This window comes from Peromyscus californicus, unplaced genomic scaffold, assembly GCF_007827085.1.
Source record: "Peromyscus californicus insignis strain IS unplaced genomic scaffold, ASM782708v3 Scaffold_22__1_contigs__length_63687245, whole genome shotgun sequence".
Taxonomy (NCBI): domain Eukaryota; kingdom Metazoa; phylum Chordata; class Mammalia; order Rodentia; family Cricetidae; genus Peromyscus; species Peromyscus californicus.
In genome coordinates, this window is record NW_026294525.1 from 50,329,228 (window position 1) to 50,353,751 (window position 24,524).

At 37.8% G+C, this 24,524-nt stretch overlaps 1 protein-coding gene across 1 annotated transcript in view; it reads right to left on the reverse strand.

The window, feature by feature from the left end:
- Positions 1–19,706: 19,706 nt before the first annotated feature.
- The window catches only part of LOC128118768 (phosphatidylinositol-glycan biosynthesis class X protein), a 46,616-nt gene continuing 41,798 nt past the window's right edge, over positions 19,707–24,524 (reverse strand). Inside the window, exon 2 of the mRNA XM_052751587.1 lies at positions 19,707–20,637. Within this exon, the coding sequence (XP_052607547.1) occupies positions 19,786–20,637 (852 nt within the window). The 3' untranslated portion in view covers positions 19,707–19,785. The remainder of the gene's footprint in view (positions 20,638–24,524) is intronic.

Genomic DNA, 24,524 nt, shown 5'->3' on the forward strand with positions numbered 1-24,524 from the left:
GGGGTGGGGGGAAGGAAATAAGCTCAGTATCTGACAAGTATAGTTTGAGTGAGCTTCTGAAGTCAAGAAGGCATTGGGGTTTGGAACTCAGCAGAAAATTTGCCTGCTAGGCTTAGGGCATTTGCACATCTGGACAGTAGTAAATGTTCTTAGGTCAATGGGACACAATATTTACTGAGGAGCAAATAAGACTGAGATTGATCCCTGAAGAACATATATTTGAGGAGCAGGTAGAGAAAGAGAGAAAAAAAAATCAACGGTTAGACTAAATGCTTAGAAATTTGCTTACTTAAACTATGTCAATAGAAATTTTATTTAAAAATTGTTATTGCAAATTGCTGAGAGCAATAGACCAGTAGTGAAAAACCATAGAATCTAAAATGCTTGCTTTGAAGGGGATATTGCTCAAATCTGCAATGTCCATGAAAAAAAATACAATTGGTGCTAACTCTTGGTTGAGTGGCCTTCCACTGGAACAATGTTTACTTACCAAGGCCCACACCCATGAAGAAAACTGATTCTTACTCTCCCTACAGCCGTCAATGTAAATAGCTTTACAGACAGGGATGGAACTTCAAGTCCCACTCTCTTCTCTATGCTGGAATTGTGTCTGGCTTGAGCTTAAACAGACCTTATACATACTGTCTCAACTTCTGTGAATTCATATGTACAACTGCCCTACTGTGTCTGGAGGACAGTTTCTTCATCCTAATACATTGCCTCTCACTATTATCCTCTACCCTCTTATTCTTCCCCAATGATCCATAAGCCTTGGGAGGAGGGGGTATGATACAGATGTCCCTTAAAGAATTGAGAATTTCTCCAGTCTTTTATTCTGTCCATGTTCAACAGTTGTGAGTCTCTATGATAATCACCATCTATTGTAAAAAGAAGTTTCTCTGATGAAGGTTGACAGATGCACTAATATATGGGTATGTCAATAAGTCATTTAATATTCTGTCCATTTAACAGAATAGTAGTGGTTTATGACCTGTCTGGCCACTGATTTTAGCCCTGATAGTGGTCCAGGTATGGGCTTGATCTTGTGGAGTAGACCTTAAATATAATCAGAAAGTTGTTATTGAGTTCCATGACATTCATGTGACTTGTGGTGGTTTGAATAAACTCATAGGCTCACATATATTTCAATGCTTGGTCATCAGGGAGTGGCACTAAGGAATAGGAGGCATGGCCTTGTTGGAGTAGGTGTGGTCTTTTTGGAGGAAGTGTGTCACTGGGGGGGTGGGCTTTGAGGTTTCAAGAGCCCAAACCAGGCCCAGTTGCTTGTTCTTCCTGTTAGCTGCAGATCTGGATGTAGAACTTTCAGTGACTTCTCCAGCTCCATGTCTGCCTGCATGCTGCTATGTTCCCAGCCATGATAACAATGGACTAAATCTCCAAAACCGTAAGCAAGCTCCAATTAAATGCTTTCCTTTATAAGAGTTGCTGTGGTCATGGTCTCTTCACAGCAATAGAACACTGACTAAGGTACCATAATTACACTATTAGGCATGTCTCACCAGGCCACCAATTACTATAGCTTATAGGATTCACAGCTGGATAAGACTGATGATCATTTTTCTTCTCCACTGGTGTGGATAGCACTTTCTAGCACTGTGAAAGCTGGCTAGTAGGGATCAAGCTTTTGCCTCAGTACCAGCTTGATTTCTCCACATTTTATGACTCAAGTATGTAGTATCTTCAGCAATAAGGTCTTACCATAGAGTTCAGGGGTTATGGGAGGTTGTATGACACTTTTTCTGGGGAGATGTGAACAGATGTCAATTCATCTCAGATAGGCCAAATTACAGATTCCATCAAAGTGAAACTTGGTGAACCAAAGAGTTTTATTGATGTTACTTATAGGAATATGGGTAAGGATTTAGTTATAGGACAAAAATAAATCAAAGGCAGCTGCATCACCAAACCTACCTAAGCATGGGCAACAGCTCACAGAAGCTGGAAACCTGGAGTTTACTGTACCACCCACAGGCAACTCAGTAGGTTAGAGGGTGTCCTTCCCAAGAAACCTGTCTCTACTTCCAGGCAGCTCAGCTTGTCTGAGAATGCCTCACAGCAATTATTACTGCTTATACATGTGTGCGGAAAGAAGGACCTTGTGAATCTGGTCAGTTTCAGGGATTTCTTGAAGCTGTTTTGAACTGTTTGCTTCCTAGGCTTAAGGAGTATCCCTGAAGGATGGACTGTTTAACCTTCCCTTAGAACATCCTGTTTTTTGTTTTGTTTTGTTTTTTATCTCCCTTTTAACATTCTGTGTCTCAATAAGCTTCCTTCCAAGAAGGATAGTTTTATCTAGGAGGAAATCCTACACAGTAGGATGGTAACTAAGAGAAATGGAAATAGCCTGTAATATTTGGAGGCATCTATGGGACTTCACTGACCAACAGCTCAAAAAAAGAGGTAGCCCATTTTGGAACCAGGATTGTCATTTATTAACCTGTGGGAGCTGGTAGGAACATTGTCATCCCTTTATAAAGTAACTTCATTTAAATTATTTTATATGTATATGTATATATTTTCAGAAGCTTCTACAGTAGTTGGTTTACATATTATTTTGTTAAAAGGTCTTTATCAAGAAGGTTGTACTTTTGTATTTAGGAACGTGTGTGTGTGTGTGTGTGTGTGTGTGTGTGTGTGTGTGTGTGTGTAATATAAATCCAAGGCTGACCATTTATTATTGTACAACCCATTGGTGTGTCCTGCAGTGGGGAAAACTATATCACTATAACTCCTACTCTTACCATTCCTGATTCTTGTGTATGGTTGAGAACCCCTGGGATTTCACCCGCCCCTGCACCACATAAGCATATCTATTGATGTCGCTCTTGCTCAGCTCAGTCTTGATGATGAGGATTTGTGATATACCTTCTGTCATTCTTTGGAGATACAATCTCATGGCAAACTCCCTGATGCTCTGGTTTATAATTCTTCCCCCACTTTTGCCTCAGGTGCAGGAGTTGTGTTGTAGATGTATCACTTGGAGTGGGATCCATTACCATGAATTTTGAGATCCACAACGTTCCATTTGTTTGATTGTGGCTTTCTGTAGTAGTCTCTAGTTGTTTAAAAGGGAAGTAGAAAAGTAAAATTACTAATAAAAATTGGTAGTTGGCACTACAGCAAATTATATTTGTGTGTGTGTGTGTGGGGTGTGTGTGTGTGTGGGTGTGTGTGTGTGTGTGTGTGTGTGTGTCCAAATGGCATGGATTCTCTCCAATTCTAGACATTTTTTATTAGCTATTTACTACTAAACTCCTAAATGATTATGATCAAACATAATACACTTGTCACAGCTTGAGTTACAAGTAACAGTTCATGAATAGGTAACTGAGTGATGGAAAAATAAAACAGGTAGGAAGTGTTATTAATCCTTGAGTGTTTGCCCAAGTTAGGGCAGTATCCCTTGCTGTAGGCTCTCTCAGGACCCTGACATAGAGCAATACCAGCATCTATTGGCTGCTGTAGATCATCTATCTCACAGGAATGGTGGGGTAAATAATGAGAAGTATGCATGTAAGTAAGCAAGAACTCTAAGGACAGGACAGAAACAAAGACAAATTTTAAACTATTGACAAGTTAGTCAAGAACAAAGTGTCTCAGGAAAAAAATTGAAGTGTCTGAGTGAAGCCACAGGTTCTCACCGATGATGAAACTGGTTTCTATTTAATGGAAAGGAACACTGAGATAGTTTCTTCTTCATGGTTCCCACAGTGCTGCAGCCAAGGGGCATGCTTGTTTGTTTTTCTGTGTAAGCTTCTCAAGGGCAGAGACTGTGTTTTGTGTCTTTAATGCTCAGCAGATTGATTGGTACTCAATAAATGGTAGAGAAATAAATCCCTGAAAGCACAGAAAGTGAAGTCCATTCTGAAGATATTATACTGCAACTAGGCTTACTATCTTGCTTCCTTTTTCTTTTCTTAGTCAGATATTAATACTTTGGAAATTTGAGTGATAAGTGCACATAGCTCTTCAAATAATTACAGCAAGCAACCCTTCTTTCAAAAATTCTTCATTTCTCATTATAAAACAAATTGAGTATTTGGGCCAGTTATAGCAAAACTATAAATTGAGTAACAATTTGCAGCAATAAGTTTTTGGTTATTACATCAGATTCAGTAACTAATTAGTATAGTGGTAGAATTATTATGCCTACTAGAATTTAATGTGCATTAATGAGAAAAATACCAAGAAGGTCTAATAGAGACCACAGTAATTATTGAGGAAAAATCTATGAGAAAACATCTATTTCTGATTCATCTGTTAAATTATTTTGATTTTCTCAGCCTTTTAGTTATTATATTATGTGAGATTAAAAGTCACAAAACCTCAAATATAATTTTAGACCATGAGTCATTAAACCCTAGGACAATATAGAAATTTAATGCTATTAAATCATAATCTTACCAAGAAATTTGTTGGGTACATCAATTATTTCAAAGAATCTTGAGATATATCGCAAAAGCCTTTGTTATTTATTTATTTGTTTTTGTTGTTTTTAAATGCTATTGTAGTAGATTGGTTTGAAAATTGGACTTATTTTCCCATTCTTCCATGTAGCCACAGCTTTGCAGTTTTATTTTTCCACAAAAGGTTGTTTCTCTACCGCTTGAGTCTGTACTGTTCTTAGAGATACTTTAGTCAGTTTCTGGTGTGGTGTTGCTGTCTCTGAGCCTGGGCCTCAGGAAGACATGTATTTCTGCTTTTACTTTTGGGACTCTGCTTCCACAGATTAACCTACTGGAGTGAGTTAGATTAGTTATCCCAGGTAAGGTTGCCTTAGACCAGGCTGTTCCTACTTGACCTGCCAGCAGACACATGGCCCAGCTTCATGGAGCCCAGCTGAGACAGCAAAACTATTCAGTCAACCAGAGACTAAATGTTTCTTGTATCCTATTAAGCTACTAAGATTTTTGGGTTATCTGTTAAGGAAATGTGACGTTCCCTTTTATTTATATGAAGACATTTCATTCATTTGTTTTTTACTTTTATTAATTCTTTGTGGATTTTACATTATGCATTCTGATCCCACTTATCTCCCTGTCCCTTTGCATCCTCCCTCTTCCCAAACAAAACCAATTTTAAAAGAAAAACAAAAACCAAACAAACCAAAGAAACAAACCAAAAACAAAAACAACAAAAAGAAGAATCTTGTCATGGAAGCTGTAGTGTGGCCTGCTGAGACACACAGTTTACCCTTTAGTCTGTTCATCTTTACTTGCAAGGGTTCATTACTACAAGGCTTGAGGCCTCTGGTTTCTGCTACACCATTGATAATGGGCTCTCACTGGGGGCTCCTATTGGATATCCTGTTGTCCTGTGTCATGGATATCCTGCTATTTTGGTTCTATAGGTTCATCCCCTTCACATGCTCCTCAGTCACAGCCCTGGTCTGGACAATACCATGATGTCAGTTGACAGCCCTGGCCCCCCAAATCAGCTTGGCATTGGAAGCAGCACAGCCCTCAGACACCAACATGGTCACAGACTGTTGGCCAGACCCCAGGCATCTAAGTGGGCATGGGCAGAAACATGAGCCAGACACATCAACACAGACCCCGGCTGGGGCAGGACCACATTCATTCAGTGACTTAAAAACACTTTGTCAGTCAATCAAAACTAGGTGTCTATAAGTTGAGACCATAGGGCCCATTTGTGACTATTAAAAATGTGATTTCTGACCTATGTTCCATTAGTTGAATATTTAGCTTTAATGGCTTTGAAGCCGACTGCAGGGGAGTGGAGGTGTGCATGTCTTTCCCCTCTGTTGGTACCCATAGATTCATTCTGGTACCTTTCCTTCTTATTACATGCCCAGAGGCTACAGGACATTATCTAGGCTCCTGGAAAGCAAGTAAGACATCCCCATTACAGAAGAGCTGTCTACAGGATAGCATCTGGAAAGAACTGTGGCTGTGTTGCACTTAAGGTACTTCCCTTTAGTGCAGAAGAGTACTCTGAGGCATTGATTAGGTCTAAACTTTCAGAGCTTTATCTCCAGCTGTCAGAGCCCACCCTGAAATGAGTCTTCTGATCAATCTCTAAGAATAAACTCTTCATGATTTTTACACATACAAAGTTTCCAGTTTGCTGCAGGATATATTTTACCCTGACTATTAGCAGAGTAAAGAAACAAAAGTGACATTAGCATGTCATTTGGGATACAGTTCAGAGGTTCAGGCAGATTGAATACCCAGTTTATTTAAAATGAATTTAGTGATAACATTTTGCAGTATCTGTCTGCATTTGAGACTCTCTATCCCTCTCACACATGTACACACACACACACACACACACCTCTGGCAATAAGAGAGGGTGTGGAAAGAATGAACACAAAGATGATCTTTAACTTATGATAGGTCACATCCTAATGAATTCACTATGAGATGACTATGTCATCAGTAGCAATACACTTAATACACCTCACCTGCATAACATCATAGCTTAACAACACAGTGCCACTGAGTATTAGTTGCTTACTCTCATGATCACATGGCCAACTAATAACTGAAGCAGCCTAACACTGCCTGGAATTAAGGGAGCAAAAATGCTGCACATTGGCCGGGCGGTGGTGGTGCACGCCTTTAATCCCAGTACTCGGGAGGCAGAGCCAGGCGGATCTCTGTGAGTTCAAGGCCAGCCTGGACTACCAAGTGAGTTCTAGGAAAGGCGCAAAGCTACACAGAGAAACCCTGTCTCGAAAAAAAAAAAAAAAATGCTGCACATTGCTAGTTGGGAAAAAGATCATCATTCAGAAGTACAATTTCTACTGAATTTATAGCTCCTTTGTACCACTGTACATTCAAAAATAAATTGAAGTACTATAAGAATGGCATGTAAATGAAATATCTAAGAATAACTTTTAAAGATTTGAAGTAAAAAAAAGAAGAAACACTGGAAGGAAATTCAATCTTGCAATTACACTATTAGAAATTGCAGAATTAACCAAAGAGCAGGATAGCGGTGGTAGCCCTAACACTCACTGGTTTAAGAAAAAAACAGAGAAGGTTTATTTCTAAGTGCTTCCATTGCTTCCATAACTGCTTATAACTGCAGGGAAAGGATCTTGCTAGCACAGAGTGAAAGAGCCATTTGCATTTGCCAAATACATCTTAAATGATTGACATGGGGACAGTTTATCATAGGATTCATATATTATTTCTCCAAATTATATCATCCCCAATGGTAGAAACATTCTTATTTTTCAGATCACTAGTGAAGGTTTATAATAAATGTTAGCTACAAATACCAGTATTTTGCATATGTTCCTAAAGTTTCATATTTATTCACCTCTTCCATGAAAGTACATTTTCTGAATCTCCTGGCTGGTTGTCCATTTATTCATTCAGTAATCCACTCAAATACTGCTTATTGGGCACTTTAGACATTGCATTGGGCACTGAGAGGCAGTATTAATGAAGGGAGTCATGTTCAATAGAATTTACATTTTAATGGGGGGAATCAAATTTTTTAAAAATCATTAACGTGCAGACATAATTTCAACAATATCAATTATGCACCAGATAAGAATAAGGAGAATAAAGGAATGGGGGTGAATTGGCTTGTCCATAGTGAAATAAGGTCTTTGTGAACAGAAAACACTTTTAAAGGCAAAAATGAATAGGAATAAGTCACCTTGAGGACAGTTTTTACTGATGAAAGAGTAGTTTGGTTTTGACCAGTTCTCCTGCTGAGAACCATTATAGCTGGCATGAGAACAAAAATATTTACTACCGGTGAAGAATCAAGACAGTGAGAATATATAAGGAAACAGCTAAAAATGAGTTCCATATTGACACCAGCTTTTCCCTTGAGGTACCTATTGAGTCAAAAATGGCTCCTGAGAAAACAAGCTAAAAGCTTGTTTAAAGAGTCAGATGCTAACTGAAGGAAAAGGAGAATCCTAATATTTACCTGAAAGTTTAGTTGGGTGCCCAGAGCAGGAATCTCTAAGACTGACAATATACTAGTAAAAACTAAAAACAAAACAAAACAAAACAAAAGAACCCTCCAGATGATGGATGCTCAGTCGAGTTTGTTCAGTGACTGAATAAATTATAGTTATCTTTCTCCAGCCTAGTTCCTTGCCAAAAGCAGTTGTAAATCCTCTCTGGTGAGAAGAACGCAACTGAGAGCTGTGTAAGTATTTGGCACTAGCCTAAAATATCTACATGTGTATAAAGATAATTGAATAATGGCCAATAAAACAAAACTCCCTGGAAAGCAGAACATCTTTCACTGAAGAATCAAATTTATAAAATTATCAAAATTGGAAAGTAAAATAAACGATTAATGTATCATATGACTTAGCATAAAAATAAGGATGTTGGTAGAGAAGAAGTTTTAAAAAGATGATAAGTATTGTATGATACTAAAAATAACTGAAATCAAAAACTGATTGAAGTTTATTAGCAGATTTATTACAGCTGGAAAGAGAATTGGTAAATTGGAAGGTAGGTCAGGAGACAATATTCAGACTGAAGCACAGGGAAATTGTGGAACAGAAAATGGGGAAGGACATACTGTAAGGGTTTAGCAATCAGAGGGTCAATGAATGCATCAAAAATCACACCATACAACGGACCTCATGCAAGAGATTTATGCGGGGTGGGGGGGTGGGGGACAGGGTGGGGGGACAGGACTTGAAATGCTGCCTCTGAGCAGAAATAAGAGAGGGAGAGAGGGGGAGCATGAAAGCATGGGCTTTATGGGGGGAGTATGGGAAAAATACGTGACAGTGGTGACATGGAAATGCATGTTTGGTCTTTAATAAGTTAGGTGGGGGATGGGGAAGCACCTGCTTCTGGAATGTGGGCGGTTCTAACATTCCTCCCCTTTATTTATTATAAAAGGTAAGAAAATAGGAAGAGTTGACTGGTGAGGTAGGAGTGAGGGTGCTCTCTATGCTCTTTAGGCTGCTTCCTGTTGTCTGGGGGCTTCAACATCTTTGGGGAGCTAAGAAAGCTGGAATGCTGGCCAAAGCTGGGAAGAGCAGGCTGTTTTACTTGCTGTCCAGACTTTGCAAGACCTTCTGGGGCTAAGGAAGTGCATACTGCATTGGAGCGGTTTGCAGACTTTAGTTGATTGGAAATCTGCTGGAATATGGGACAAAAATTAATGTTAAGATATTTAGGGGAAATTTTTTTTAATTGTATATCTGAGATTGTTAGACCCTTGGTCTTGGTAGTTGTAGTCCCAAGACCAGGAATGGGGGGGGATCCTACCCTCAGGAATAAGCAGAATAGGCAAGTGGTATAACAGGCTGTTGATTGACAGTACCTATCTAGAGTCCATTTGACCTCTGAGAGGTGGTGGATTTAAGTTAATTCCCTGAAGCTTACAAGAATTTTTTTTTAAGTTTACAAAAAGAGATAAGTTTTTGATACGTTAGGATTACTACTGTTGTGATCTGTACTAAAATCCTCATTGTAGAAAGAGAAGTAACTTAATGCCTTTGAGTCATAGCAGAAGCTTAGGGACCCAAAATAATTTTGGATTAAAACCATTAACCCTCTTTCCTATATAATAGGAATAGTGCAAGAAAAAGAAACCCAGCTCAAAGGCCTAGAAAGTATTCTCAGCAAAATCATAGAAGAAAATTTTCCTAACCTATAAAAGGAGAAGCATATAAAGGTACAAGAATGATACAGAACACCCAACAGATTGGATAAGAAAAGAAAGTCTCCTCGGCATATAATAATCAAACATTAGACATACAGAAGAAAAAAGGCTATTAAAAGGTGCAAGGAAAAAAAGACCAAGTAACAAAAAAATGCAGACCTATCAGAATTCTCAGTGGAGACTCTAAAAACCAGAAGGGCTTGGGCAGATGTGCTGCAGACTCTGAAAGACCACAGACGCAAGCCCAGATCACTACACCCAGTAAAATGTTCAATCACTGTAAATGGAGAAAATATGATTTTCCATGATAAAGTCAAATTTAAACAATATTTAATTCACAAATCCAGGAATACAAAAGGTACTAGAAGGAAAACTCCAACCCAAAGAGGTTAACTACACTCATAAATGTGGTGATATATTGTGTACCCTAATAAAATTTGCCTGAAGGTCAGAGGACAGAACAAGCCACTAGACTAAACATAGGAGCCAGTTGGTGGTGGCACACGCCTTTAATCCTAGCACTTAGGAGGCAAAGATCTGTCTGGATCTCTGTGAGTTCAAACCCACCCTGGATTACATGAGATTGATTCAGTCTAGGAGAGAAAGAGAGCCAGGCAGTGGTTCCACATAGCTTTAATCCCAGTACTTGGGAATCACACACCTTTAATCCAAGTACTTGGGAATCAAATGTCTTTAATCCCAGCACTAGGAAGGAGGTAATATGGCTGGGCAGAGAAAGGTACATAAGGCATGAAGAGACAGGAACTAAGTGCTTTTGGTCTGGACCCCTTTCAGCTGAGGACTCAGAGACATTCAGTGAGAGAATTTGTGGAATTGGTGAGGTGAGTCATGGCAGTGACTTGTTCCTTTGTCTCTCTGATCTTTCAGCATTTATCTCAATATCAGGCTCTGGATTTTTATAAAAGACCAATTTTAGAACTCGAGCAACACATAAAAACACAGGAAATAAAATAATCTCATACCAGCAAAACCAAAAGAAGGGAAACACACACACACACACACACACACACACACACACACACACACACACACGGCACCACCATCAATAGCAACAAAAACAAAACAAAACAAAAAAACAACAGGAATTAGCAATTATTGGTCATTGATAGCTCTCATTATCAATAGACTCAAATCTCTAATAGAAAGACACATACTAATAGAATGGATAAGAAAACAGAATCCGCCAGGCGGTGGTGGCGCACGCCTTTAATCCCAGTACTCGGGAGGCAGAGCCAGGCGGATCTCTGTGAGTTCGAGGCCAGCCTGGGCTACCAAGTGAGTTCCAGGAAAGGCACAAAGCTACACAGAGAAACCCTGTCTCGAAAAACCAAAAAAAAAAAAAAAAAAAAAAAAAAAAAAAAAAAAAAAAAGAAAAGAAAAAGAAAACAGAATCCATCCTTCTGCTTCATACAAAAAACACATCTCAACATCAAAGGTGGCCATTAGCTCAGAGTAAAGGGTTGGAAAAAGATCTTCCAAGCAAATGGACCTAAGAAACAAGCTGGTGTAGCCATTCTGATATCTAACAAAATAGACTTCAAACCAAAATTAAACAAAAGACACGGGGAAGGACACTTCATCAAAGGAAAGATCAGCCAAGATGATCTTTCAATTCTTAATATCCGTGTCCCAAACAAAAGACCACTAACATTTGTAAAAGAAACACTACTATAGCTTAAATCACATATTGACCCTCACACACACATAGTGGGAGACTTTAATACCCCACACTCACAATGGACAGGTCATCCAGACAAAAACTAAACACAGATATGCCAGAGCTAACTGATGTTATAAACCAAGTGAACCTAAAAGACATTTATAAAAAGATATTTATAGAACATTCTACCCAAACACAAAAGAATATACCTTCTTCTCAGTACCTCACAGAACTTCCTCCAAAACTGATCATATAAGACACAAAGCAGTTCTCAATAGATACAAGAAAATTGAAATAACCCCTACATACTATCAGACCACCATGGATTAAGGCCAGATATCAACAACAACAGAAAACTTACAAACCCACCCCTCTCTACTTAAGGAAAAATGGGTCAAGACAGAAATAAATAAAGAAATTAAAGACTTCCTGGAATTCAATGAAAATGAATACACAGCACACCCCAAATTACAGGACACAGTGAAGGTGGTTCCAAGAGGCTATTTCATAGCACTAAGTGCCTACATGAGACAAATAAACAAAACAACAACAAGAACAACAACAAAACAACCTGGAGAAATCTCATACAATTTAACAGCACACCTGAATGCTCTAGAATAAAAAGAAGAAATCATGCCCCAAAGAAGTACATGGCAAGAAATAATCAAACTCAGGGCTGAAATCAATGAAATAGAAACAAAGAGAACAATAGAAATAATCAATGGAATAAAGAATTGGTTAATTGGGAAAATCAACAAGAGAAAAAAACCTTATCCAAATTAATTAAAAGGCAGAGAGAGGGCCGGGTGGTGGTGGCGCACGCCTTTAATCCCAGCACTCGGGAGGCAGAGCCAGGCGGATCTCTGTGAGTTCGAGGCCAGCCTGGGCTTCCAAGTGAGTCCCAGGAAAGGCGCAAAGCTACACAGAGAAACCCTGTCTCGAAAAACCAAAAAAAAAAAAAAAAAAAAAAAAAAAAAAAAAAGGCAGAGAGAGATTATCTAAATGAACAAACTCAGAAACAAAAAGTGGTACATAACAACAGACACAGGAAATACAGAGAATCATAAGGACAAACTTAGAAAACCTTTACTACATTCAATTGAAAACTTTAAAATAAGTGGATAATTTTCTAGGTAGATATCTCTTTCCAAAGTAAAATGACTATCAGATATGCTATTTAAACAACTATAGGCCCTAATGAAACAGAAGCAGTCACTAAAAGTCTCCAAACCAAAAAAAGTTTAGGGCCATCAGGGAAATGCAAATTAAGACTACTTTGTAATTCCATTTTACACCTGGCAGAATGGCTAAGAATAATAACACAAGTGATATCTCATACTGGCAAAAATATGAAACAAGAGGAACACTTCTCCATTGTTGGTGGGAATGTAAACTTGTATAGACACTATGAATATCAATACAGCAGTTCCTCAGAAAATTGAGAATTGATCTACTTCAAGACTCAGCTATACCACTCAGGTATATACCCCGAAGACACTCCATCCTACCACAAGGACACTTGCTCAGCTGTGTTCATTGTGGCTTTATTCATAATAGCCAGAAACTGGAAACAACCTAGATGTCCTCCAACTGAAGAATGGATAAAGAAAATGTGGTACATTTACACAATGGAGTACTACTCAGTTATTAAAAAATGACATCATGAAATTTGCAGACAAATGGATAGAACTAGAAAAACATCATCTTGAATGAGATAACCCAGACCAGGAAAGGAAAACATGATATGCTTTCCTTATAAATGAATATTAGCTGTTAAATAAATGATAATCAAGCTACAATCCTCAGACCCAGCAGAGGTAGGTAAAGGGGAGGGGAGGGCAATAGGGAGAAAGCATGGATCTCCCAGGGAAAGAGAAATAAAATACATTCTGAGGGTGGACTGGGGGCAGGTGAGGATGGGAGCAGGAACAATTAGGTTGAAGTGGGTGGAGGGAGAGAATGCAAAGGGGAACAGTGGAATTGGGGGATATTTGGAGGGTGGTGCAGAAATATGGTACAATAGAAACGTCCTGGAATCTGTGAGGGTGACCCTAGTGAGGACTCTTAGTAAAGGAGGATACAGAGTCTGAGTTGGTCATTATTTGCAGCCAGGCAAGGCTTCCAGTGGTGGGGTTGGGTTACATTAGGTTGAATTGTTGGCTGATGAGGTCCCATGGGGATCCCTGACAAACCAGGCTGATGATAGGACAGGGGGTCACTCTCTGAAAACTGATGGTAAAGTTATCCTCAACAAAGGTTGAGGATAACTTCCACACAGCTCAGTGAAAGGAGAGAAATTGAGCTTATGGGGGCTTGGAGGCTTTACTCCTAACGGTCTGCTCTCTTTGGTACTAGAAGGTACTCTGCACGCTTTAGAAAGAGAGACCTGGGCACTGACCCAAGCACAACTCCTCCACCTACAATCTGTCCTGCCTAAAAGATGTGCTGGGACAATGGTAGTGCAGAACTTGTGGAGTGACCAATGATTGGTTTAATTTGAGATCCACACTATGAGAGGGAGCTCATGCCCTATACTTCCTGGATGGTCAGGAGCTAGAGACTAGATAGCTCAGAGATAGCCCTAGGGTAGAACTGAACATGACTAGAAAAAAAAATCAATGAAATGATTCTTAAAGACATTCTGCTATACTCATGTTTCAGTGCCTTATCCAGTCATCATGAAAGAGGCTTTCTCCAGTGGTAGATGGGTGTGGGTACAGAGAGTTACAGACAAACATTATGCAGATAGAGTGTCTAAATTAGTGGTCTCCATTGGGTCCCTTCCCTCAAAGATGAGGGAATCCCACAGAAGAGGAGGAGAAAAGATTGTAGGAGTCAGAGAGGATGGAGCACATCAGGCAAACATGGTCCACTGAATCAACTAAGCAGGGCTCATATGGGCTCACAGGAACTGAAACAGCAAGCACAGGGTCTGCATGGTCTGTGTATATGTTATGGCTGTTAGCTTGGTGTTCTTGTGGGACTCTTAACAGTGGGAGCAGGTGTGTCTCTGGCTCTTTTGCCTGCCCTTGGAACTCTTTTCCTCTTGGGTTCCTTTGTCCAGTCTTGATATGAGACCTTTTACCTTGTCTTATTGTACCTTGTTTTTTCCTGTTTGACTTTTGTCTCTAGGAGGCCTGCTCTGTTCTGAAGAGGAAACAGAGAGGGAGTGGATCTGGGGGGTGAGGGTGGGTGGGGGGAGCTTAGAGGGGTGGCAGGAAGGAAACTGTTATTGAGATATATTGTATGAGAGAAGAGTCTATTTTCAATAATAAAAAAAGCAAAAAAGAAAGTGAATGTAGACGTCATGCTGGGTGAATATCCTAGTTCTTCACCTACTAACACTGCATAACTTCATTTATCACATGTTTTTCAGTCGTTGCTGGAACGCCAGGGGATGAGATGCTATTGTGCATGATGTCATGTGGTAGAATTAAAGGTAATTTGATCTGAACACAATTCATGAGAGATTGATGACAACTTGATATTAGAAACATCTGCCACTTCTAAAAATGGATAATCAAGATTAAATAAAAAAGATACCCAACTCAAAGTTAGATTAAGTGTCTGTGGAGTGCTCAGCTATAAAGGGGATCTCTATAACACATATTCTCTTCCCAAGGTTCAGGGAACATTATGAAAGAGGGTGTGGAAAGGTTGTGGGAAGACTTGGGGAAGACCAGGGGGAATGGTATCTTTTTGCGTGACAGAACTGCTGTGCTCATAAACTCACAACAGCTATGGTTGCCTTCACAAGATCTTCACAAAATCAAGCCAGTCACCATTATAGCCCGGAGTGGAAAGGGATTCATGAGCTCTCAACTCCTAGCTGAGAAGTTATTGACAGTTGTGTTGTGGGATATTTGTACACTATGTGAAAATGTGTTGCTGTGATTGGTGTAATAAAATGCTGAATGGCCAATAGTTAGGCAGGAGATATATGTGGGATTTCAGGGCACAGAAAGAACTCTGGGAAGAAGAAGGTGGAGTTGCTAGCCAGACATGGAGGAAGTAGCATGACCAGTACAGAGAGATGAGGTAATGAGCCACGTGACAAAATGTAAATTAAAATAAATGCGTTAATTTAAGCTACAAGAGCTAGTGAGACAAGCCTAAGCTAAGGCTGAGCTTTCATAATTTATTATAAGTCTCTGTCATTTGGGAGCTGGCAGTACAGAGACACTCAGTATACAGTTGATGGCTTGTAGGGGATGGAAAATCAGTTTTCTTTGTGGTTGTCACCCTTGGTAGATTGACCGTGCTTTGTGGATGTCCCCACATGGTTACCCATATGAACAGCACTATTTAGACTTACTGAGCTACATAAAAATGTACACAAAACTGGGAGCATAATGTTGGGTGGATGAATTTGATCGAAGTACATTGTATACATGTATGAAATTCTCAAAGAATGAATAAAATATCATAGTAATAATACCTAAAGTATGTACAAGAGACAGCTTCTCTTCCCTGCTCTGTCCATTTTCAACTCATTCATACTATTCACACAGGATAAGACTATACTGCATTCAACATAAATTTCTATCACTAGGGGGCAAGTCAATACATTTGGAGCAAAAAGTTTTACTTCCATAAAACTGAACTCTGCAGCCTTTAATTGGATTATTAAATCCATAGAAAAAGGCCTTTAGCATCTTTCAAAGATCAGTGACACAAATTTTGCAATTGTTCTGCTTAAGCGCTTCGCCTTAATGACTTTACTAATAAATTATGGTTTCTGGCAGGAGATAAATTCCTTAAACATTTCTCCATTCTAAATAAATGCAGAATTACTGGGGTGCCCTGATGCCATTATTTGATTTATAAGCTGAACAAAGTATGGTAAGTGGGAGAATATTTGATGTTTAGAACATGGCAACAATCTGGATGTCTGGAGACTTCCTGGTTTGGAACAGAGCCCATCATGCTTTTCATCTGTCTAGAATCTCTGCCCTTATACACAAAGAGAACCTTACTTAGACTGCAGACCCCAGTACACACTTGCCCAGCTACCAAGAACAGATTTTACTTCTTGATTTCCATTATTCTCCTGCAGCCAGAGTCACAGTCCCTGATGCATGTTGGTCAAGTGCAGAAAGCAGAAAGGATGTGTTGCTTGAAGTCCAGCATGCTCAATCACAAAGTATCTTCACCTATTCCAGGCACTTTGCTATGTAATATATTTCATTAGACACAAAATGATTTGTAAAACTGCAGTGAGCATTTAGGAAGAACGCACATGAATTATTTGACAGGACAACATGTCAGGACACTTTGGAAACGATTCATTACAGGCAAAAGCAGTCAGAGTAAGCACTGTAACTGAAATCCATTCTTTGGATAAGTTGACAAAAAAAATTATACTGCATTATCCCACAGCAGTAAAGCATATGTTATTTGATTTCCTGTCACAATTAGGGGAACTGATAGGTTTAAAATTGTTCAACTTACATTCAATACAAGTAGTTCAAACTAATGAATAAGTATATATTGACAGCAAGTATTATTTGGTGTCATATTTCAGCTATGAGAGATGCTTTGAGCTTCAAGTTAAAAATAAAACGACAAATAGATAGGCTATTTATAGGCATCAGACTCTTGGGAAACAATGTTCTATATATTGATTCACATTATCTTATGAAGATTAAAGTCAGGACTAAATGATAGAAGATCTAGGAGGAACTGTTGATATTTTTATAAGAATTTAGAGGGATCAACAAACTGATGACAGATGCTGACTCTAATTTGCGAACACACATCTCTAGTCTGTTTGGAACAGATATGAACTTTTGTTTATACTACTGCATTTATAAATTTTTGCCCTAATCTAGCATTATTATTTAAATTATTTTGACAAACTCCAAATAATATCAAAACTACTTATATTCAATTTTAATCTATAAGTAAATTCAGATGCTTTACAAAGAAAGTGTAAAAAACAGCTCACAAATTTATGAAAATTTGGACAGAAAAGAAGAGAGAAAAAGCAAAAAGTAATGGAATGGGAGCACAAAGGGTGCAGGTCTAAGGGTGAACATAGATGTTCAGAAGGACAGAAGGAAGGGCAGACAGGGACCAAAGTAGATCACTGCTTAATGTTCTTATTGTTTAATTGAATGCCTATTATTCAATTTAACATATCTGATGCATGTTTAATGCAGTATATTATAGTTGAATCTAACTATAACATCATATTACAGCATAGTATATTGAAGTGAAAGGTATGTTGCTATTTACTTTAGGAGTCTGGTTATTTTTATTGTCTGTAGTTTTATATCAGAATACAAGTTATATTTATGTGATTATTCTGTTATCTTGGAAATGTTCTCAGGATTGAATTTGCCTGCTTTAGTAAAAAATGACTTCTGTACAAGTCACATCAGTGGAATCATATGAGACATCTGTCTTCCCACATCACAGATGTATTTCACAGATAGTGATTTGCATTTTCTGTCTTTATGGTACAGTGACATCATGTTATGCTTTTGACTGCACTTTGTTTTAGTGATGCAACACTTGTAGTAATATGGTCTAGATCAGGAACAATATATGCAGGCTTGACAAAACTTGAAGACAGGGTAGGAGAAGGTCATAGCAGGGCAGCTCTGAGGTTGAGAGTCTGCATAGCTGCAATTGTGATAATGTAATTTTAAAAGAAGAGACACAGCCAAAGGAAGGGCTTTTAGGGAGAAGAGAAATTCACTTGAGGTTGAGGTGTAATTATTACTTTATAATGGGTTGCTATGGCTTTGAATTCCGTGGGCTTGCCAGTCCCAGATCATTAAAAATCACTTTAAAAAAAGCTCCATTGCATCACTCAATAGTCATGTTCCAATAATAAATCAAAGTGCTTTGAAGAAAGTACCAGAAAATATTAAAGTTATTGAGCAAAGTTACAGAACTCTGCAAAGCTGTGTCTGTACATCCCTAAACAACTCTTTTTTACCTGTTTGCTCCATGAATAGTGAATTTTCAGAAGTTTATACAGATTCTACATAGGGATAATGTCACAGATTTGGGGAAATAAGTGAGTTGTTTGCTCATGTGGTCACGTGCATATTATAGTTACTTACAACAAGAGTTTACATGTGGGTAAAGCTCCTATATTTCCAAAGCACTTCAAAAAGCTTTAGTCACATTTTAATCTATAAACAATTCTACAGACTAAAGAAGTATTGACATATTGAAGTTTGCCACTCACGTCATCTTCAGAGTATAATTTGAACAAAAATTGGCCTTTAAGTAGAACTTCCACCTAATTTTGGTGATATGCTGTTTCCAAGGGTGAAGCTAGAACTTGTGCCTTTCCCCCATGACATTTTTTTTCTCACATGTAATGACTTTTGTATTCTTTTGTTTGCAAGGATGAAGCGGAAGGAGGCTCCCTTTTCTCATCATTTTACTTAGGGTTCTAAATTGAGATATATTGTTTCCTTTGTGAATTTAGTAGTCAATATTTCATGACTGCATCTAGTCTTTCATTCTCTACTGTTGATTGTGGGCTTTTCTCTGTATTCCTTTTTATGTCTTTCTTACACTAACTGATTGTATGTTTTCTTTTGGATTTATGGGTATTCAGGGGAGTGCTGTCTATCCCTACTCTGCCATCTTTCTTCTCTCATAAAATCAGTGTTTTAATCATTCTATTTATTTGGTTCTTATCAAAGATTTCCTGTGTATTGAATATCAAAAATAAGCTGATTTTAATTCTTTCAGTATCACAACTCAATCCTAAGGAGATTAAAAAAAAATGTGGGCAGAGTTTTAATCAAAAGGGTATTTGTACATGTGGTATTTATAATAAATTATGATACATGAATGTATTGATGACATAATATCAAAAAGACAGGAATCAAATTGAATAATTAGCAGAGAAGTGTAAACAGTGGTTTGTTTGGGTGCCATTTTACAATGTTTTCTTAAGTTCTTTATATCTTTTTCAACTTAAAATTAAGAAACCACTTACCTCACCTAAAATCTTTAAAAATATGTCACTTATAAATCAAATTTACTGATTTTTTTAAGACAATTATAGCCTAAGAGCAAAATATTTGACAATCACTTTTTAGAATTATTATTTGAATAAAAGTAAATGATACATTGCAATTAAATTCTGTCAGAATGAATACTTTTTCAATTTTATATTTGAACTATGTCTATACATTAATAGTCACAATCTTCAATGTTTATTGCAATTATCTACTTTTGAAATTATATTGCCTCTGTTATCTCAACTTTTTAAGGTGTAGTGGTGCATACCTTTTGAACAAGCACTTGGGAGGCAGAGGCAGGTAGGTCTTTGTGAGTTAGGAGGTCAGAGTGGACTACATAGTGAGTTCCAGGCTACATCAGACACTGTCTTAAGAAAAAAAAGAAGACAAAAGAAAGAATGAAATTTTTTTTTTTGTCACAAAGGAATAGATCTCATTTATTAGGTCCCTAGAAAACATCTAACTATATAAAACTTACAGGGAAAAATGGCCATATTTGAAAACAGCTAACAGGATCAAAGTAGAACACAGGATGGTAATAAGCAGAGTCACAGAACACACTAAAGTGGTGTGTATAGTCAGTCCCACAGGAACTTGCAGGGTCAAATTCTTAAGTATTGATTTATACTGCATGCTGTTCCACTGGCAGATCTCCTCACTTCTCAAAGCACAGGGAGCTGCCACTTTTGACTGAGCCCAGCATTTCAAAACAGGGAACTCTTGGTCACAGTACATCAGTAACTCTGGGTTGTTGACCACAATCAGGGTGTCTCCATCTTTCTTATGTGGCCGATGATAGCGATGGTGCACAGGCAAAAAGGCCTGGAAGCAATCGATGCACTGTGCATCTTGTCGTGCATAGATGAGGACTTCGGATTCTTTGGACAAATAGTTGGGGGCTTCTATATTAAAACTTTCTGATACCATCACTGCTTCTGTTACGTTTCTCTCTCGTAATGAAGCCAACTCATACGGATCCACAAAAAATCCTGTTGGGATGTAATGTCTAATTAAGAGCCGGCAAGTCTGTAAGTCCTCAATGCTTTCTCCAAATTTCACTTTGATTACAAGGTCTCTGTGGAAACCATCTTTCAAAAATTCTTGCCTCAAAATTATTTCAGAACAAGTGGCCCTTATACCAGAGCTGAAGGGGGCATCGCTGAGGTCCGCGGCGAGCCTGCCGACCAGCCCAGCCGCCCAGAAGAGCAGCCAGGCCAGGGCGCCGGCAGCCAGGACGCCGGAGCGCCGACGCCCGGGAGGGGCACGCGTTACGAAAGAATGAAATTTATATTGCAAAATTTTGAGGTGTTTTTTAAAAAGATTTTTCTGTAAGAATTATTTTGTATGTGTGTGTGATGAGACAGATTCTAATTTATGAGAAAAATATTTCAACTCTAAAATTAACAATATCAATCATTCTTGTGATTTTTATTAACATATTTGTTTCCATATACTTGACAGGTTTGGGTATCACACTTTTTTTTTTTTTTTTTTTTTTTTTTTTGGTTTTTCGAGACAGGGTTTCTCTGTGTAGCTTTGCGCCTTTCCTGGAACTCGCTTTGGAGACCAGGCTGGCCTCGAACTCACAGAGATCCGCCTGGCTCTGCCTCCCGAGTGCTGGGATTAAAGGCGTGCGCCACCACCGCCCGGCCGGGTATCACACTTTTTGAGGTGCAGAGAGGAGATAATGTCTTTAAATTTTTCTCTATTTTCATATGGCTTGGAAGTTCCCTTTTAATGTAATTAAACTTAACTTGAGATGACACAGACAGCAGGAGTAATGTCTATAGTACAGGGTGAGTATGACCTCTGTTCGCTTTAGTTTCTGGGGTCACAACTTTCCTGAAAACCTAGGCACGTATTTGAGGCAAAGCCCTTACTTCTCAGTCTTATTGACTGAGATGAGGTTGTGGTGGAGTGAACTCATTCTTTAAAAGAATGTGTCTTTCAAACTAATGGCCTCTCTCATTTCCTGTAGGTTGTGTTGTGAAGGAGGGTGGACTATCCCACGAAATCTGGTACTTAATCTTCATTTGTTAAAGTCATGGATGTTGTGCTCCTGTGGTTTAGATAATATAAAGTTAAATTTCTGCTAGATTCAATTTCTACAAATGCTCTATTTTTAAATCACAAATAAGTTCTTATGACTTAACTAGTAAGCATGATGAATAAGAAAAATAATTCAGTGTGAAATAGTATTTTTTGTATTATTTATATAGTATATTTACTTCCAATTTTCTATAGTAATTACTGGAATATTATGGGATGATCATACTATAATTTGAAATGTTCATAAAACTCATCAGGTGGAAGTATATGTGTTTTAATTAGATTCATTTTATTCAAGAAATTTCCTTTAAACACATATAAAATTAATTCATACTTTAAACAAGACTAAATTTTGTTCATTAATAAATGTAAGTGATAGCTAAATGTGTATCTGACTACAGACCACAATTATTTTTCTTCACAGTGGCCTCATTGATTTGCATGATTATTCCCAAAGGTGGTTATAGAAATCCCAAAAGTTTTGACTTTTAAAGCTACTATGAGCACTTTTTCTATTTAATTATGGGTGTATTTTTGGCTAAATTTTTTTTGTTACAACATTACTGAGGTGATGATTATTATAAAACAATTACTTACAGAAATTACTTAGATTAAATCTTAGGTCTGAAACCAAGAACCATTCACCTATTGTCTAATAAGTGAATATTATTCATTTCTCAGAACCAGGAGAATGTGATGCTTGATGGGCTTTCAAAAACAGTATTCAGAGGCTCTGAGGAGAGAAATACAGGATCTTCTCCAAAGACATATTCTCTCTAATAACTAACATGGTGTGTGGAGGGCAAAGCAAACAGAAAGAGTATAGAAGAACAAGTTTGAGGGTAGTATTCTGCCTTCTGACAAGAAGCACCGCTAAGGGTCATAGCAGGAAAACAAGGGAAAAAGGAATCGTTAGTAAGTTCAGAGAGCTGTGGAGGAAATACAGGGCTATCAGCCTGCACCTGGCAGGGAGGTGAGGGAGGAGTGAGTCTGTATCTATTCTCCTTTCCTTTCTTCTCTCCATTAGAATCCAGAAGTTAAAGTCAGCCTCTTGGACACAGAGCCAAGCAGGGAAGAACAGAAAGCATAACTAGAGGGGAAATGGAGGAAATTTATATGACACTTGCTATTTGAGTTCAACAGTATAAAACAGGAGACAGGACAAAGATGTAAAAGGACTCTCCAGTGTTTCCAAGAAGCTCAAATCTGAACATGATTCAATGAACTCATTGGAAATTCAAATAACCTATCAGTAAGGTCACAAGCAGTAAACAAAGTGTATTTTACATACCCGATATTGAGAATGTGATTCATGAGCGAGTCTAGGTTTTCATGAATGGTTATGGATTTAGTTTTGGAATGACTCATACAATACCCTCAGGTTCAGTGGGGAAAGGGTTACAGAAATTGAGGGAGATATCATAGGTGTGTGCTTCACACTACCCTCCTGTGCCAGGCCCAGTCAGCTTTGCTGCAATGTCTTTGTCCGTGTGTGCTCTTGTACATAAAACTTATTCTGCTTTGACTCATGCACAGGCAGTGACAACCAGAAGGTGGACCTGGAAAAATATAATAACAAAAAGGGTAATCTGACATTATAGAAACAAGTCATGCTATGATTCAGAGAGCTCGAGTAATAGAATTACTTCTTAAATGTTTCTTAATTACGGAATATGCATTTTTATATGAATTTTAATTTTTTAACTTCAAATTAAATGTTGTGTAAGAATCATTAATTTATAATGATAAATGAATCTTTTATTTAACATTTATGTTCTCAGTATGAATAAAAAGTAATAATTTGATAACTAAAACCTTCATAAAATGAACAATTAGCCAAGAACACTTAAAGCAAGATCCAGGAGAGAATAATAATAATCAGTGTTTGCCCAAATAGGTTGATTTATCTGAATAAAAACATTATGGGCTGATGAGGCTTAGTGATAGAGTACTTGCATAGCATGCATGAAGCCCTGGGTTTGATCCTCAGTACAGTATACACTGGGCATAGTGGGGCACGCCTCTAACCCCAGCATTCAGGAAGTAGAAGCAGGAAGATCAGGGTTCAAGGCCAACCTGGGCTACATGAGGCACTGTCTCAACAAACAAAACTAAACTAAACAAACTAATAAAATAATTATGTGCATCAGTAAGATGCTCTAACAAATAGCATGTATATATATATATATATATATATATATATATATAAAATACTTTTAAAGAATCTTTACTCTTTTGCTATAGCACTTACCAATACAAAAAAATCTTAATGTAGTTTTGAAAAGTATCACAAATATAATTGTGTGTGTTTAGAGTTAGAGATTTTTTTCTTTTTGTGTTCTACATAAGCTAATACCACTATAACTCACCCCTAAAAGGTTTTTACAGGTTTTCTTAACTTTCTCTTGATCTATCTACCTACTGATCTGCCTATCATCTATCTATCTTCTTGCTTGCCTACCTCCATAATCAGCACACACAAATTATGAATAATTATGGTGTGACATATGATGTTATGCTGTGTATATTTGTTACATAATGCTCAAATACAACTAAACATACCTATTTCTTCAAACATGTCTTTGTAGTGATTTTTTTAAATTTTTTGAAATATCCAGTTCATTATTGCTGTCTATACTCATGTTAATGTGTAACAGAAAACCAAAATTACTGTTTCTGTCACATGCTGTCTGTACCCCCACTGCCCTACACTCCCACCTTATTTTTGTTCCTAAATGCAACTCAGTAGCTACTGAATGATTTTCTTCAGTAGCTCCTCACTTCACTTAGCCTTTAATAACCTCTATTATACTTTCAACTTCTATGTGGTAGATCTTTTCAGTTTCCACATATGAATGTGAGATTGCAATATATATACTTCATGCCTCATTTTACATAATTGTCCTTTGGTCCCATACATTATCATAATGGATGGGATTTCATTCTTTATAATGGTGGGATAGTATTCTGTTATATTTATGTAGATTATTTTTGGCACTTTAGTTTATTCTACTTGGCTATCATGACTAACTGCAATAAATTTGAGGCATGTAGACTTATTTTGAACATACTGAATTAATTTCATTTTATATACCTATTAGTGAAATTATTAGATTATATGGCAGTTCTATTTTTGATTTCTTGAAGAATCTCCATAATATTTT